The following is an 18524-nucleotide window of genomic DNA, read 5'->3' on the forward strand; positions in this document are numbered from 1 at the left end:
TGCTGTTCCAGCAATAAAGTTTCAACAAGTTTTCAACTGGATAGTTGACCAAAGCTCATTTTTACAGCTTTGGAAGAACCAAAGGAGAGCTTTGAACTTCTTAGTTATTTATGGATTAGTAACTAATTTTAATAAGTGTTAAATATGATACATGGAATTGCCATAAATAATCTCTATTAAGCAAGACAAATGATTTTTTTATAACAACATAGCTTATCCTTTGAGAGTTGCTATGAAAATATATAAAATAGAGTTTAGCAGCATGTAAAGAGTGCAATGAAGTTCTAATAATTTTGCTGAGGTTTGTATCATCCATCTGATAAGGAGTCATTCTGGGTCTTGCTCCTTTTGTCAAATCTGTGATTAAAATAAATTTCTATTCTGTGGATTCAGAAGTAGACAGAAAGAAGAACACATGTCAACTCTGCCTTTTGGATATGATGTCTGTGCTACAATATTTCTTAATTCCAGACTTTTACAGGCATGATCAAATTAGGTGTTCTTGTTAAATCAGTACATGCTTACTGTTCATCTACTACTTAATAAAGAAAACAGCAGTGCCCATTTTAATTTGTTATAAATTCTTAGATTTATCATAGTTTACTCTATTGTGTGCTTTCCCACTGTCAGAATGGCCTGAAGAAATCCTGCTATATTAACCTGGCTACTAAAAGGCATAGCAAAGTGGTCGAGTATGTCAATTCCTCAGGTATTCCTGGAGAAAATGTTTGTATTGTTGAGAGTAGTAAATTGGCATGTATCACTGGTGTAACTCATTCCCAGATGCAATAGCTCAGCATATTGGAAACTTTGTATGATGGGGCAGTTTATAGGATTTTCAGTGAACACTGATGTGTTAAGAAATGCGGGTCCATAAGAGACTGACTTCTTAGCCCTGAATTTTTTATAATATCTCCAAGATTGATAGTAAGTAGTGCGGCTTCCTGACAAAATCATTGCATTATGGATAGTTGCTGTGATGAACCTGTTAACACTTGTTACAGAGGTCATAGAGTCATACAGTACATAAGCAGACCCTTCGGTCCAACCTGTCCATGCCGACCATAATCCCAAACTAAACTAGTTACACCTTCCTTGGCCCATGTCCCTCCAAACATTTCTATTGAGTATGTCTTTTAAACATTGTAACTATACCTGCATCCACCACTTCCTCTGGAAGTTCATTCTACACTCTAACCCTGCTGTATTTTTTTGTTAAAAGTTGCCCCTCATATTTTTAAAACTTTCTCCTTTTATCTTAAAAATATACCCCCTAGTTTTAAACTCCCCAATCTTAAGGAAAAGACAACTGTCATTCACCTTATCTATACCCGTTATGATTTTATAAACCTCTGTAAGGCTTCTCCTCAATTTCTTATGCTGTAGTGAAGTAAGTCCCACCCTATCCAGCCTCTCCTTATAACTCAAACCTTCCATTTCCATGTTGACAAAAATCTTTCAGGTTTTTAGACTCTGTGCACATGCCATTGATCAAATAATAATCTATAAACATAAATGATTAGTACTGCAACTGAGTGAGAGGTCAGCACTTTTAGGAGAGAAAATTAGGAATGAATAAAGTTTTCAATTCAATTTTGTTCTGTCTTTGCTGTTACCCTTTAGGTGTTGAGTTAACCTGTGACAGAGATGTTGATATGGCAACCCGTGTGCAGGACCTGCTCGAATTTCTTCATGAGAAGCAGCAGGAATTGGACCTCACTGCAGAGCAGCACCGCCGGCACTTGGAACAATGTGTGCAACTGAGGCATCTACAGGCTGAGGTCAAACAGGTCAGCATTCAGGGTGCTTTGCTTGATTATGACAAATCACTGTAATTTATTTTTGATGAAAATTCACACATGGGGAAACTGGAAATCTCACATTATCATAGATTATTGCTGCTGCCCTGAAGTTCCCTCATCGGTGTACTCTTTGGATGGATTAAAGCTAGATTTTCTACACATTACGCATACTATACCAGGCCTGAGAATGCATACTGCATAAATGGGAAAAGGATCCTTTCTATTGATTAGCACTAAAACCCTCAATGCAAGAAATTGAAAAATTTGGATTGCTCTATGTTTTTGTTTGACTTTTTTATTCTTTGGTGAACTGTAGCAGACACATGGGAGCCATCACTACATGTAAATTCCTTTCCAAGTCACAAACAATCTTGACCTGGAACTGTATCATCGTTTCTTTTCTGTTACTGGGTGTTATCTTGGAACTCACTCCCTAACACCATTGTAAGTGTACCTACTGCAATAGTTTGAGGAGACAGCTTAGCACTACCATCTCAGAGGCAACAAAAGCTTGTCTTGCCAGCGATGCTCACATTTTTAAAGAATTTTGTAAAAGGATGGGCTGAAGACTTATTTGAGTAATGTACTAAGATGGAGCTGATTGACCCACAGCCATCTTCCTTTATCCTGGATTATCCAAATAGTGAAGAGGTTTCCCTGACTCCCATTTACCTCAATATTGCAAAATTCAACTCTTTTGTCCATTTTTGGACAAGGTTGTAGTGAGGTTTGTAATTAGAGTGCATCACATTTTTCACTGCAGACATCTGAATGGCCTGAATAAGATTGTTCCTTTAATTGAAATTTGTGAACAGCTTTGAACATTCAACTCTCAGACCATATCCAAGTTTTGTTACAATCCCTGATTAGACTCAGAATTTTATTAACATCTAATCAGGGACCGGTAATGTTTTTTTTCTTGAATATGCTGAAAATGATACATTTTGCCAAAGCTTTTTACCTTGCATTCATCAGAGCAATTCACCAGAAATAAGAATGAAAATCATTTATACCGAATGCGAGCAGAGTGCTGATTTGCTAGTGAGTGAACCATAAATTTGTTGCCATTGTACCATGCAGAATGCAACACTTAATGATGATTGAGAGTTAATTGCTGTGCTTTATTTAAATTTTAAACCAGGCAAGTTAACTCTGGTTAAGGTACTGCCCTGAAAAGTGAACTAGATAACAGCTGTTACCTATTTTGTTCAATTTTAAAAGGCGCAATGTGCATGTTCTTTCTGACAGCCACAAGCAGCATCCTGTATTAATGTATGTAGCTTCTAGTTCAGCCAACACTTTCTGTCTTACACTCTAACATCCAGAATTAACAGGAGGTAAATAAGAATGAACAGGGAATCTGGTCAATCACACCATAAATTGCGTATTAAAGAACTTACACAACCTATACAGGTCCCCTTACTGTTCTCAGCAGCCCATCCTGATGCAGCTATCGCTGCTTGTCACAGAAATTCTTTAAAGCTCTGGTTTCTTCATGAAAAATTTCGGCTCTGTTTCTTCAAAGAGCTAGCCTGCTTCCAAGCTGACAGCAGTTGCATACTACCTAGGTTCCTCATGTACAGCCTTCACTGAAAAGGCTCATTATCCCAGATCTGCAATATATGATTAGATTAGATTAGATTAGATTACATTACAGTGTGGAAACAGGCCCTTCGGCCCAACAAGTCCACACCGACCCGCCGAAGCGAAACCCACCCATACCCCTACATTTACCCCTTACCTAACACTACGGGCATGGCCAATTCACCTGACCCTGCACATCTTTGGACTGTGGGAGGAAACCGGAGCACCCGGAGGAAACCCACGCAGACACGGGGAGAACGTGCAAACTCCACACAGTCAGTCGCCTGAGGCGGGAATTGAACTCGGGTCTCAGGCGCTGTGAGGCAGCAGTGCTAACCACTGTGCCACCGTGCCGCTGTAAGGTCCAGCATTCTTAGTTGTATCTTTCAGCTAAACTGACCTATTTCTGGGACTGTGTTGCCCTATGTTAGCCAGACCAAACTGCAGCATTTAAACATTTACATAGACCCAACTTCCCAGCCACACTACAGCTGACAATTTCTGAGCTACTCCAGTCACAGTGCTTAGCAGTATGCTATTACCAATGGCTCCCAGGGCTCCTCTGAGCTCCAGGCTACTCAGTAGAATGGAACCATTCCACCTGCTCCCGAATAACTATTTACTAATTGCTGTTCACTGACTTGTAAAATATAGTGGGCAGCACACTGCTGCCTCACAGTGCCAGAGACCGGGTTCAATTCCAGCCTCAGGCAACTGTGTGGAGTTTGCACATTCTCCCCGTGTCTGCGTCGGTTTCCTCTGGGTGCTCTGGTTTCCTCCCACAGTCCAAAAATGTGCACGCTAGGTGAATTGGCCATGCTAAATTGCCCGTAGGTTAGGTGAAGGGGTAAATGTAGGGTAATGGGTCTGGATGGGTTGCTCTTCGGAGGGTCGGTATGGACTTGTTGGGCCGAAGGGCCTGTTTCCATACTGTAAGTAATCTAATCTAAATAATTTTTAAAAATCTCCCATCAGGATTCCTGCTGTTAGGTAGAATCAATTGTATCAAACTATAGAGCGATCTGTGCCTTAAATGTTATAATATCTAGTCAAGGAGAAAGTGAGGGCTGCAGATGCTGGAGATCAGAGCTGAAAATGGGGCTTATGCCCGAAACGTCGATTCTCCTGTTCCTTGGATGCTGCCTGACCTGCTGCGCTTTTCCAGCAAAACATTTTCAGCTAATATCTAGTCAAACCTGATCATTCTCTGTAGGTGTTAGCTCATAAAAACGAAGACTTCAAAAAATAAATGATTTCATCACGTGAGTTAGTGCAATTCCAATTTAATTTGAGAAGAACATTTTTGTGCATACAATTCAATGTGCTGTGGAAATTAATCAGGGTGAAGTAGATTTGGTATTTTGGATTCATGATACTGATCAAAATGTGGAAGCACAGTCTCAGGATAAAGGTCTGACCATTTACGTTTGAGATGAGAATTTTTTGAACTTGAAAAGCTGTGAATCTTTGTAATTCTCTATCCTAGAGGGCTTTGCAGTCTCCACCATTCAATTCAATGTATTGAAGTCTTGGGTAGACAGGTGTTTGATTCTGTCAGAGATTCAAGGGATGTGGAAAGCAGGCATGAGAGTTGAGTTGAAGCCCAAAAGCAGCCATAATCATTTGAAATGGTAGAGCAGGCTCAAATAATGAGAGGTCTACAGCACAGAAAAAGGCTATTTGGCCCATCACCTCCATGCTGGTCAAAAACAGCCACCCAATATTGAAATCCTTTTCCAGCAGTTGGCCCATAACATTGCATACCTTGGCATCGCAAGTGCACATCTAAATGCTACTCTAATGTAGGTTTCTACTTCCACCACCCTTACGGGCGGTGAGTTCCAGATTCCCTGATCCTCTGGATGAAAATGATTTTCGTCTAAATCTTCTGCCCTTTATCTTAAAGCTATGCCTTGGAGGGTCATTGATCCCTCCAAGGGAAAATTTTGCTTTCTGTCTACCCTATCTATGCTCCTCATGATCTTATACATCTCAATTATGTCCCCTCTCAATCTCATTTGTTGAAAGGAAAACAACTCCAGTCTTTCCATCTCTTTTCATAACTGAAACTTTCCTTCCCAGGTAAGATCCTGGTAAATCTCCTCTGCACCCTCTCCAGTGATATCACATCCCTCCAAAACTACACACCATACTTTAGCTGTAGCCTAAAATACATTTTGAGCATTGAATGTGGAACATTACAGCGCAGTACAGGCCCTTCAGCCCTTGATGTTGTGCTGACCTGTGAAACCAGTCTAAAGCCCTTCTAACCTACACTATTCCATTATCATCCATGTGTTTATCCAATGACCATTTAAATGCCCATTTCCCGTTAAGAGCACAATTCTAGCTGTGTTCTTAAATCTAATGTTTTGGCTAATAAACACAAGTATACCATATGCCACCTTAACTGCTTTATCTACCTGTCATGATGTGCTAAGGAACCAGTATACATGCACACTAAAGTCCTTCTGATCCTCTGCTTCCCAAGGTCCTACTGTTCATCTAGTATTTCCTTGTCTTGTCTTTCCTGCCCAAGTGCATGAACTCACATTTACCCAGATTGAATTCTAATTGCGACTCATCAGCCCATCATCTACATCCTCCTGTGATCTGAGGCTATCCTCAATATTTGCCACCCCACCAATTCTTGTATCATCTGCAAACCTGTTAGACATCCTCCCACATTAAAGTAAAAATCATTTATATATGTCACAAACAGCAAGAGCCCTAATATTGACCCCTGTGATACCCCACTGGACCTCCATATGGAAAAATACCTCTCAACCATCACTCTCTACTTCGGCTACTCAGCTAATTATAGATCCAACTTGCCAAATTTCCTTGACTTTTACTTTGTTATTAGTTTTCTCAGCACAACTTTATCAAAAAAGTCCAAGTGAAGTACATTAAAAGCATTGTTCTCATTCACACACCTTGGAAAAGTTTGATCAAGTTGGTCAAATATGACCTCCCATTAACAAAACCTATTCTAGATTGATCCCTGATTCTCTAAATATAGATTAAGTCTGTCAATTCTGGCTCAATTAGCTGTATTGTATAATGCTGTTTTTGCATTTCTTGTATTCTGGTACTCAAGTCAAGTATGGAAATTTAAAATGTATGGAAATGTTTAGATAAAGTAAATATTGGAAAAAAGTGATAAAGAAATGCCTTTTATTTTATAGAAATAACTGCTAATAGTTCAAGCTCGCGAAGGCTGACTTTAGGTGGTAGGCGCTAAGTCAGCCATTCAACCCATTATATCTGTTCTGAAATTCAGTTGATAATCTGATGATCCTCAACTACACTTTCCTGCTTTTCCCAATAACCCTTGATGACCTGACAGATTAGAAATGTATTTTTCTCAGCCTTGACTATTTTTAATGACCCAGCCTTGACAGCCCAGTGCAGCAAAAAAGTCCAAATTCACTGCCCTTAGAAGGAATTCCTTATCTCTGTTTTAAGTGGGTGATCCCTCACTCTAACATTATACCCTCTGATCCTAGACACTCTCACAATATTCAAACTCTCATAAGAAAATCCCTCAAGTTATATAATTGGTTGTCATTTTCACTGATAATATCTATCTTCCAAAAACTTTGTCTTCTACTTCAGTCATCTTATCATAAAGTCATTATTGCAGGATATTTATAACTATGCTTGATGCTTTGCTCTGTATGTACTCATGCCCATTCTTTCCGATTCTTCAAAAAATTAGCTTTTCTTGGCCAATCCAAAGATTCTGAAATATTTGCTATTGTATTCTACTTGCATGAGCAAGAGATATTCAAATAGACTTTGCTGATGCTCTCAAATAGGAGAAAGTAAGGACTGCAGATGCTAGAGATCAGAGTCAAAAAACAGGAGAGTTGACGTTTCGAGCATAAGCTGTTCATCAGGAATGTCTCTCAAATAGTTCACTTTCGCAGAACTGTTGTACTGATCTGGTGCAAGTATGATTTTATAAATGAGTTAATAAGATTAACACATATATGTGAGTGGAATACTGTACGTGCTGATTGCAATTAATACAGACAAGATGTTCCCATTTTCTCCAAGTGGATTTAATCTTAACTCAATCATTCTAGTTAAGATAATGGTTTAAATGGTGTAACGTGTTGCCATTTCCAACCTCTGAGTCTTATGGTAGGAAAAATGAACTGTCTATCACCATTTACCGATGGCATTCAGATGGTTTTGTGGCCACCTTCTGCATTGTAAGACCGATGTTGGGGAAATCATAATGGTGGTGATTGTTTAATTTTGGAAAATTTGCATAGTTTCTGCTTTTACAAAAGCAAAATACTGCTGATGCTGGAATTAAACCTGAAGATGCTGGAAATTTAAGCAGATTTGGCAGCATCTGTCAAAGGAGAAACAAAATGAAAGTTTCAGGTTAATGAACTTTGATTTCTTTGATTCTTTACCATCAACAAGTTTAGCTTCATAGAGAACATCCCCCTTCTTGTCCACTCTCTTCCTGTGACTCACATTGATTAACAGCAACTAGGGTTTGTGACAAATCACAATTAGACCTACAATGTTGAGTGTATGATTACTGTTTACCAATTCACTAATCAGTGCTTTGCCTATTATGGACTTCATAATAAAATTGGATTCATTATCTTGAATGGAACAGTAAGTAGCTGATTTGAGATGCTAAAGAATTTTTATATAGAATACTCCACACATGTACTCTTAAGCTTTTGCTTTCACTTCTGTTTGCCATCTGCAGTTACAAAAGAAATGTACCTGTTCTGTTGTTGTGAAAGTGCATCTTGTAGCCATCTTCATACTGATAATAAAAGTAAAAGATTAGGGGTAATTGTAGCCATTTTCATATATCATGAAGTTTATAATTTAGTTGATACTTACCTACATTATCGTAAAGAACTGCATCTTGGTGTTAGTTGTATTAACAGTGAGTTGCTGACTCTTTTGGTATTGTCCCTCAGTTTTCTCCATCATTAGTGTCACTAGTCTAAGCGGTACACTATGGAACTTCCTCCCTCAGCCTCTTTGCTTCTCCACTTCCTGCTCCTACTTCAGATTCCTCCTGACAACAGAAACTTCATTGTACACTGCTAACTTAATTATCATTATTGCAGGTGCTGGGTTGGATTCGGAATGGAGAATCTATGCTAAACGCAGGTCTCATCACTGCCAGCTCACTTCAGGAAGCTGAACAGCTACAGCGTGAGCATGAACAATTCCAACATGCTATTGAGGTAAAACAGTTTCTAACAATAATGTCCAGTTTCTGCACCGAGGGGCTTATATGTATTTTAGAGCAATTTAGAATCTTTCCTTGTCCAACTCTGATACTTTTGTGGTCTAAACTCATAATGTTTTCAGGCATTTTTCAAATATGATTGAAGATAATCTATTTCTCAAAGTAATAGTTCAGTCAAACTAAAGGAGAATAGTTAAATTCTTAAACGTGACCTGTTAGATTTAGTCAGAGACATTTTGTACCAGTTATCTAGGATTATAATGGAGAAAAAAAGTGTTTTGTATTAGGATGGTAGAGAAGAATGTCACTAAAAGGTCCATCTACATCAATCCCACTCCACCAGGTAAACAAGACTCTTATTATCAGCCCCATGACAAATATAGTTAACCATGAACCCAACCTGTAGTTCAGCCATTCAGATCACAAACTGCGCCTTTTTTATCTCTAGCCTTGACAGCTCTAATGCACTCTCCATCAGTTTCGAATCTGCCTCCATCCACCTACTGTATCTTATCTAAACCTTTGTGTATCTTAACTTGTTCATCAGTTAGCCCTTCTTTATAGAACATAGAACTGTACAGCAGAGGAACGGGCCCTCGGCCCACAACGTTCTGTCAAACATGACACCATATTAAACTGATCCCTTCTGCCTGCCTTAGGTCCATATTCTTCCATTCCTTGCATATTCATGTGCTTATGTAAATGTCCCTTATATACCTCTATAATACCTGCCTCAACAACCATCCCTGGCAGCGCGTTCCAGACTCCTGCCAATGTGTAAAAAAATTTGCTACTTGTATCTCCTTTGAATGCTCACCTTATGTGCATTTGTCCTCGTATTAGATATTACAACTCTGAGGAAAAAAGATTCTGACCATCAACCCTATCTATGCATCTCATAATTTTTGAAGACTTCTATCAAGTCTCCACCACTCCAGAAAAAACAACCCAAGTTTTTCTAGCCTTTCCTTATAGCCCTAATCTTGGTGCCATATCCCCGAGTCCTAGTCACATCCGCCAGTGGGAACAACTTGCCACCTCTATCTTTCATAATTTTATATCTTTCTATAAGATCCCCTTTCATTCGAACATAGAAGAGCTCAGCATAGCACAGGCCCTTCACAGACCTTTTATCCTACTCTAAGATCAAACTAACCTACACACCCTTCATTTTATTCCCATCCATATGCCTATCCAAGAGTCATTTAAATGTCTGTAATATATCTGACACTATTATCACTGCTGGCACTGCATTCCATGCACTCACCACTCTCTACGTAAAGAACAAACCTCTGACATCGCCCCCAAATCTTCCTCCAATCACCTTAAAATTATGCCACTTTGTGATAGCCATTTCTGCCCTGGGAGAAAGTCTCTGACAATTCATTCTATCTATGCCTCTCATTGTCTTGTACACCTCTATCAAGTCACGTCTCATCCTTCTTTGCTCCAATGAGAAAAGCCTTAGCTCCCTCAACCTTTCCTCAGAAGACATATCCTCCAGTCCAGGCAGCATCCTGGTAAATCTCCTCTGCACCCTCATAAAGCTTCCATATCCTTCCTATAATGGGGCGACCAGAACTGAACACAATATTCCAAGTGTGGTCTAACCAAGGCTCTATAGAGCTGCAGGGAGAAAGTGAGGATTCCAGATGCTGGAGATCAGAGCTGAAAATGTGTTGCTGGAAAAGCACAGCAGGTCCGGCAGCATCCAAGGAACAGGAGAATCGACGTTTCGGGCATAAGCCCTTCTTCAGGAATGAGGAAAGGGACACACTCATTCCTGAAGAAGGGCTTATGCCCGAAACATCGATTCTCCTGTTCCTTGGATGTTGCCGGACCTGCTGTGCTTTTCCAGCAACACATTTTCAGCTCAATAGAGCTGCAGCATAACCTCGCGGCTCTTAAATACAATCCCCCTGTTAATCTCACCATTCGCCTTTTTAACAACCCTATCAACTTGGGTGGCAACTTTGAGGGATCAGTGACCGTAGACCCTAAGATCCTTGTGTTCCTCCACACTGCCAAGAATCCTGCCTTTAACCCTGTAATCTGCATTCAAATTTGACCTTCCAAAGTGAATCACTTCACACTTTTCCAGGTTGAATTCCATTGGCCTCTTATCAGCCCAGCTCTGCATCCTCCTAATGTCCCTTTACAACCTACATCAGGTCTCCACACTGTCCACCGCTCCACCAACCTTTGTGTCATCGCCAAACTTAGTAACCCACTGACACAAAATAATTATTAAGGCCTCGGTTGTTTCAGCATTACCCAATATTAATTCCCTTTTTTATTCTGCTATGTCTACTTTAGTTACCCTTTTCTATTTTATATATTTATAAAAACTTTTCCTACCTGTTTCTATATTCTGTGCTAGTTTGCATTCATAATCTATCTTTCATTTCTTTATTGTTTGCCTCCTGGCTTTTTGTTGGTTTTTAAAGTTTTCCCAATTTTCCTGCTTCCCACGAATCTTGGCTACTTTGTAAGCCTCAACTTTTAATTGGATGCCTTCCTTTATTTCCTTGGTTATCCAAGGCTGGCTCTTCCTACCCTTGCTATCCTTGTTTTTGACCAGAATATACTTTCCTTAAGCGCTGAAAAGTCTCTTTTTACTGTTCCTCAACTGTTCCACCATATAACCTGTGTTCCCCGTCTAATTTAGCCAACTCCTCCTTCATCTCATTAGTGTCTCCCTTATTTAAGCATAACATCCTGGTTTTAGATGATATTATTTCACCCTCCATTAGTGTCCAAAATAGTGTCCAAAGTCACCATCATATTGTGATCACTCTTTCCAAGAAGATCCTTAACTTCAAGATCATTAATTTTACCTGTCTCATTACATAGGACCAGATCTAAGATTGCATGCTCCCTTGTAGGTTTGGTGACATGCTGTTCAAGAAGTTATTTTATGGACCAGGCCAGACCCCCTCAAAACAGTTCAAGAAAGTAACCCAGACCCTAACTTTGCTAGTTTGTCTTAAGCAGGTGCAACGCGGATATTCCAGGAAGGGTGCAGCTGGTCAAACCACTTAGCTTTAAACAAAACAGAATTTATTGGCAGAGGAACCTCGATTATCTGAAGGACACGGGCGGGGAGTATTTCGTTCGGATAATGGAATGCCGGATAACATAGTTAGCTGAGCATCAGGACCTTGCGATCTTGTTTGGATAATCCGAAATTCAGTTAATCGAATGCCAGGTAATGGAGGTTCCTCTGTACAAGATTACCGAATGAAACACAAACAAAAGTGAACACAGTACCGAATAACTTAACCTATCCGAAAACCCAATAGATTATACCAACTTAATAATGCTATTCCCAATACTTGCCGCAATCCCCATTAACACCCCTTGGCACAAAAGGTAAAATCAAACACAGGGTCCTACAGGAAAGAAGACAGACAGACAGAGAGAGAGGGAGGGTCAGCCTGGACCTACTTCTCTTGGGTCCAGCACCTTCACAACTGCCAGACTGCTTCAGAGAATTGCTAGACTAGAGATGAACTAAGCTGGGAGAACTGACCACTCCCAGTATGTTAGCTACAATCAAACTGACCCAAAAACTCATCCAAGCCAGACTTTTTGGAGTCACTGCTTTTACAACCTCACTGGAAAAATAAAGCCAAGGGCAACCTAATCTTGGTAAAAGAGAAGCATCATCACAGTTATCATGGATGAGTTCTATGAACACCTCTTCTAGACTTGATTAAGCTAATCAATGTACATGTTAGAGTCCCCCATGACTACTGCCATTCCATTCTTACATGTGTCAGATATTTCTTGATTGATCACCTGTGCCACTGTAGCATTAGTATTGTGTGGTGTTACAGTACGGTTAATTAAACCAAACACTCAGAACAGCTCACCTCGCTTCCTAATCTGTTAAAATGTGAGTGACAGAGAACTCCCAAATTCCACTCTTTAAAGAAAATAATATCAATTTTTTTAACTCTAAAAGTGAACATGAAACAGCTCCCTTTCTCTTAACTGCTTATTACCAGCCTCCAACGCTATAACAATATGCTGTTCCAATAAGACACTTACTAAAGTTTTATCAACTTAATTTGAAAACCACACAGCAGCTGACCTCTCCTGTGACTTCACTGTTCCAGCTGCTGAATTCCCTGGGTGGGCATCTTTCTTTTTACTGCAAGTATATATCATATGAAAAGGTACCTTTGATAGAGAGTGTTTCCTCATTTCTTGGGTCTCTCTCGATGGCAGTTGCTGTCTCTCCAATTTTCAAAATGTCTGCATTTTTATATCCTGAACAACAGATTGTCTCACTATTTTACCAACATCGAACCAATAAATTCAAACTTGATTGGCTTTTAGTATCCTGGGGCATAATTTAAACTGGTTAAATTTGAATTGTTGTCAAAACTCAGGTATCCATTACACAGCCAAATGTTACATATTTTTAATTTTCCAGTACACTCTGAGACTACCATCTGGCCATAAACACAGATGCTTGTAATCTCTCAGTTCAGAACATTATTCACTCTTTCAAACGTACAGTACACGCTTTCAACTTCATAACAGGTGGCCTATAGACCATCAGTGCCTTATTCCCCTTACTATTCCTGATCTGTACCCAAATGGATTCAACATTTCAGTCCTTAGATCCAATTTAGTCTCTCCCTATTTCCCCTAATCTCATCCTTAATTAAGAGTGCAACCTCACCTCCCTTTCTTTCCTGCCTATCCTTCCTATTTACATGATAGCCTTGGATATTTAATTCCCAGTCATCACCACCCTGCAACCACTTTTCTGTGATGGCAACTAAATCATACCCTTTGTACTGATTTGTGCAATAAGTTCATTGACTTCGTTTCGAATACTACAGGCATTCAGATAAATTGCCCTTATACTCATTGTCCCTTTAGAATCTAGCAAAGTCCCTGTATTTTGCATATGATTCTGTCGCCCAATTTTACTTTCTTCTTTTCTAACTTTTGCTCTGATGTCTGTATTGCTTCCTTCTGCTTGTACTCCCATCCTCTTACCACTTTAATCTACACTTCCGCACAGTCTCTCTGCTCTGCTCAAGTTAGTAGACGTGACTTGCCCTGCACAAAGCCATGCTGATGGATTAGGCTGTGCTTTTCCAAATGCACATAAATCCTATCCCTAAGAATTCTCTCCAATAGCTTCCCAACCACTGATGTGAGACTCACTCTTCTGTAAATTTCTGGGTTATCCCTATTTCCCTTCTTGAACAGAGGAACAGCATTAGTTTATTGCCAGTCCTGCAGGACCTCTCCAGTAGCTAGCGAGGATACAAAGATCTTGGTGAAGGCCCCAGCAATCTCCTGTCTTGCCTCTCTCAATAACCTGATGTAGATACCATTAGGCCCTGGGGACTTAACTACTTAATGCTCTTAAACTGACCCAATGCCACTTCTTTCTTGATCTCAAAATGCCCTAGCATGCTCCAAACAAATCTCACTATCCTCCATATCCTTCTCCTGGGTAAATACTGACACAAAGTACTGACTTAGGATCTCACCCACATCCTGTACCTTCCAGCAAAAGTACCCTCCTTTATCCTTGAGTGGTCCTACCTTCTCTCTAGTTATCCTCTTGTTTTTAATTTATTTATAGAATGCCTTGGGATTCTCTTTAACCCTACTTGCCAAGGTCAATTCATGGCCCTTTCTTGCAGTCTCCATTCCCTGCTCAAGTTCTTTCTTGCTTTCTTTATGTTCCTCACTGGCTGTTAGGTCTCATATTTTCCAATGAGAGTCCGAGTCTAGTGTAGAGTCAAGTACAATTTCATTTTGGTGCAACTTTCTTACAGCTTCAGATTTCTTTTCAGTAAGACACACAAAAACCTCAGACTGTTTACAGTTAAAACTGAGAACGCACATGCCTCCCCTTTGATACTATTGGTCAGCAGCGTCAGGTTATTCCTCTGTGATTGACTCTCTGGTACAGCACCTTAAAGAGATGGACAGGCTGATGGTCCAGCCCCGGTCATGATGTTTTCACAGACTTTAAGGATAAGGTCGGCGAATTGTATTGCCTGAATGTTTTCTTTTGGTGATTTTTTTTGCATATATGTGGATCTATAGCTACTGTGGAATCTATATCTATGATTATCTGAAGAATCTTAACTAAAATCTACTCTTAATATTGTAACAGGTTGATTAAATAATTAAGGGAAACAATTACTTAGAATAAAATGTTCTAATCTATGTAAGAAATTGCAGTTGTATATTCCATCCTAGCCAGTAACCTTGATTAAACAATCTTGCTATCGATCGACTTGCTGAGACTACATTAAGAAAATATTTTCCTAAGGTTCTCTACCTACTGTCAGCCATGTTCTGCTGCAGAGTTAGTCAGGGGCAGTTGCTGGCCACGTTGTGCCGCTCTGTCATGGTCTGCCTCGTACCGGCCCGTCCAATTTTAGCTTCCTAAACCTTACATATGCTTCTTTATTCCTTTTGACTAAATTCACAACCTCCCTCGTCATCCAAGGGTCTCTTTCCTTGCAATTCTTGTTATTCCTTCTTACTGGAACATGCCGACCCGAAACTCTTACCAAGTAAAAAAATTCCCATGTGTCAAATGTGGACTTGTAACAGCTCCTGCTGGAAAAGCGCAGCAGGTCAGGCAGCATCCAAGGAGCAGGGGAATCGACGTTTCGGGCATGAGCCCTTCTTCAGGAATCAGACAGATAGGACAGATTAATGTGTGCTAAAGAGGTAGTGCAGGGGGCAGGGTTTCAGGATCTTGGATCATTGGGACCTCTTTGGGGGGAGGGGTGACCTGTACGAGAGAGACGGGTTGCACTTAAACGGGAGGGGAGCTAGAATCCTCACAGGCAGGTTCGCTGGTGCTGCTGAGGAGGGTTTAAACTAGAGTGGCTGGGAACCAAGGCAGCAGGTCAGCAAGTGGAGGGATTGAGGGGAAGGTACATGTTAGGACCAGTAAAGCAGAAAGAAAGGACAAGGCAGAGACAGGTAAATGAACACAATAGGACTGGTGGGCTGCGGTGTGCTTGTTTCAGCGCAAGGAGTATTATACATAAGGCAGATGAACTTACAGCCTGGATCAGTATATAGGATTATACTGTTCTGGCCATTACGGAAACTTGGTTGAGAGAAGGTCAGGATTGGTTGTTCAATGTTTCAGGATTTTGTTGTTTTACATGAGATACAGAGGAAGGTAAAATAGGTGGAGGAGCTGCATTACAAATCAGGGAGAATATTACATCTGCACTCGGAGAGGACATACTGGAGGACTCATCCACTGTGACAATATGGGTAGAGCTCAAAAACAAAATGGGTGCAATCACTCTAATAGGATTATATTACAGGCACCAAGACATTAATGAATAAATAAATAGATTATGGAAAGATGCAATAAAAACAGGTGTCACAGTGGGTGACTTTAACATCCCCAATGGGTTTCTTGAAAAAGGACTGTATATGCTGGAGATCAGAGTTGAGTGTGTGGCACTGAAAAAGCACAGCAGGTCAACCCGCATCCGAGGAGCAGGAGAATCAATGTTTTGGTCATAAGACCTTCATCAGGAATTCCAAAATATGTGCATAGTCCAACTAGAGGGGTGGTGGCGTCATACTGGACCTTGTATTGGCAAATGAGCCAGGCCAGGTGACGGACCCTTCAGTGCGACAGCATTTTGGAAACAGAAATCACAGCTCCTCAACTATTAAAATAGCTATGAATAAGGATAAGTCAGGACTTTGCAGGAAGGTACTAAACTGAAGGAGAGCAAATTACATTAGTATTAGGCAGGAGCTAGGAAGTGTTAATTGGGAGGAGCTGTTACAAGGAGAAAGTGAGGACTGCAGATGCTGGAGACTGGAGCTGAAAATGTGTTGCTGGAAAAGCGCAGCAGGTCAGGCAGCATCTAAGGAGCAGGAGAACATGTAACATTCTCCCTGATTTGTAATGCAGCTCCTCCACCTATTTTACCTTCCTCTGTATCTCATGTAAAACAACAAAACCCTGAAACATTGAACAACCAATCCTGTCCCTCTCTCAACCAAGTTTCTGTAATGGCCATAACATCATAATCCTATATACTGATCCAGGCTGTAAGTTCATCTGCCTTATGTATAATACTCCTTGCGCTGAAACAAGCACACCGCAGCCCACCAGTCCTATTGTGTTCATTTACCTGTCTCTGCCTTGTCCTTTCTTTCTGCTTTACTGGTCCTAACATGTACCTTCCCCTCAATCCCTCCACTTGCTGACCTGCTGCCTTGGTTCCCAGCCACTCTAGTTTAAACCCTCCTCAGCAGCACCAGCGAACCTGCCTGTGAGGATTCTAGCTCCTCTCCCGTTTAGATGCAACCCGTCTCTCTCGTACAGGTCACCCCTCCCCCCAAAGAGGTCCCAATGATCCAAGATCCTGAAACCCTGCCCCTTGCACTACCTCTTTAGCACACATTAATCTGTCCTATCTTCCTATTCCTTGCTTCACTAGCACGTGGCACTGGTAGTAATCCTGCTTTTCAGCCTTTTTCCGAACACACTGTACTCACTCCGCAGGACCTCATCCTGCTTTCTGCCTATGTCATTGGTAATAATGTGCGCAATTACCTCTAGCTGCTTACCCTCCCCCTCCCCAAAAAACATTTTGTGCAACCACTGATACTTCCTTGATCCTGGCACCAGGGAGGTAACATACCATCCTGAAGTCTCAAGTAGTCTCCGATCTACCTGACTGAACCCCTTCCCTGTAACTAGTGTCTATCTCACACTCTTCCCCGTGTATGCTCTTCAGTAGATCCTACTGCCGCTCCAACTGAACGATAGGGTCTATGAGGAATTGCAGCCGGTCACTCGTCCTGCAGATATCGTCATCAGGGACAAATAGACTGCTTCCTGATCTCTGAGAGAAAGTGAGGGCTGCAGATGCTCCTGATCTCCCACATCTGGGAGGAGGAGCACACCACTGCTCTAACTGCCAACACTGCCCCTTTACACTGAGAAAGAAGAAAGAATCTTTCTCTTTACTTTTACCTCGCTTGCCTCACTCACTAACACCCATTATTCACCAAAGCCTGCACTTATACCAGTTAGCAGCACAAATTGGTTACTTAACTTACAACCAATCTTTACAAACAGGTTAAATACCCTCTATGCTGCAACAAACTTCCTAAGTGTCTTTCAATCTCTTCTCTATTTTTGGTTCGAGGAGGAGGGGCGACTGGAAACAGTACAGTAATGTAGTGTTTGGGGCTTACCATTTTTTGACACTAGGTTCATCCTCACTAGGTGCTGTCCTCTATTGAATTTTATCATTCACTGAAATTAGCGTCCAATTTACTAGATCTCAAATTTGAATTTTTGTTCTTGTTACAAATGATGTTCCCTCTTTGTATCTCTGTAACTTCCCAAACCCTCAAATTCTCTTGTCCAGCTTCTTAGAGACCTTTATTCCCTACACCTCACTTTTAGTGACTATGCTTTCAGAGACCTACGTCCCAGTGTTTAAATTTCACCCAAACCTCTTTATCTTGATTGTCTTCTTTGGAGTTTCTCCACACTGACCCTCTCTTTGATCTTTCATCTTTCATTCTGTCTTTCATCTTTCAATTTCTTGATCTTGAGAACATAAGGACCAGGAGTAGGCCATCTGGCCCTTCGAGTCTGCTCCATCATTCAATAAGATCATGGCTGATCTTTTCGTGGCCTCAGCTCCACTTACCCACCCTCTCACCATAACCCTTAATTCCTTTACTGTTCAAAAAACATTCAATGAGGAAAGCTTCAAGTAATTCACTGGGCAGGGAATTCCACAGATTCACGACCCTCTGGATGAAGAAGTTGTTCCTCAATTCAGTCCTAAATCTGCTCCCCCTAATTTTGAGGCTGTGCCCTCTTGGTGCATGATTTTCCCCAATATCTCTTT

The 18524-nt window shown here is 40.8% G+C and overlaps 1 protein-coding gene across 3 annotated transcripts in view; it reads left to right on the plus strand.

The window, feature by feature from the left end:
- The window catches only part of LOC122550233 (triple functional domain protein), a 581330-nt gene that overhangs the window by 307475 nt on the left and 255331 nt on the right, over nt 1–18524 (plus strand). For all 3 annotated transcript variants that reach the window (XM_087987024.1, XM_087987025.1, XM_087987026.1), the window contains exons 15-16: nt 1624–1790; nt 8498–8617. In XM_087987024.1, the coding sequence (XP_087843150.1) occupies nt 1624–1790; nt 8498–8617 (287 nt within the window). The remainder of the gene's footprint in view (nt 1–1623; nt 1791–8497; nt 8618–18524) is intronic.

Source organism: Chiloscyllium plagiosum, unplaced genomic scaffold (assembly GCF_037043375.1).
Source record: "Chiloscyllium plagiosum isolate Xiang-an unplaced genomic scaffold, Cpla_swu_hap1 HiC_scaffold_5, whole genome shotgun sequence".
Lineage (NCBI taxonomy): Eukaryota > Metazoa > Chordata > Chondrichthyes > Orectolobiformes > Hemiscylliidae > Chiloscyllium > Chiloscyllium plagiosum.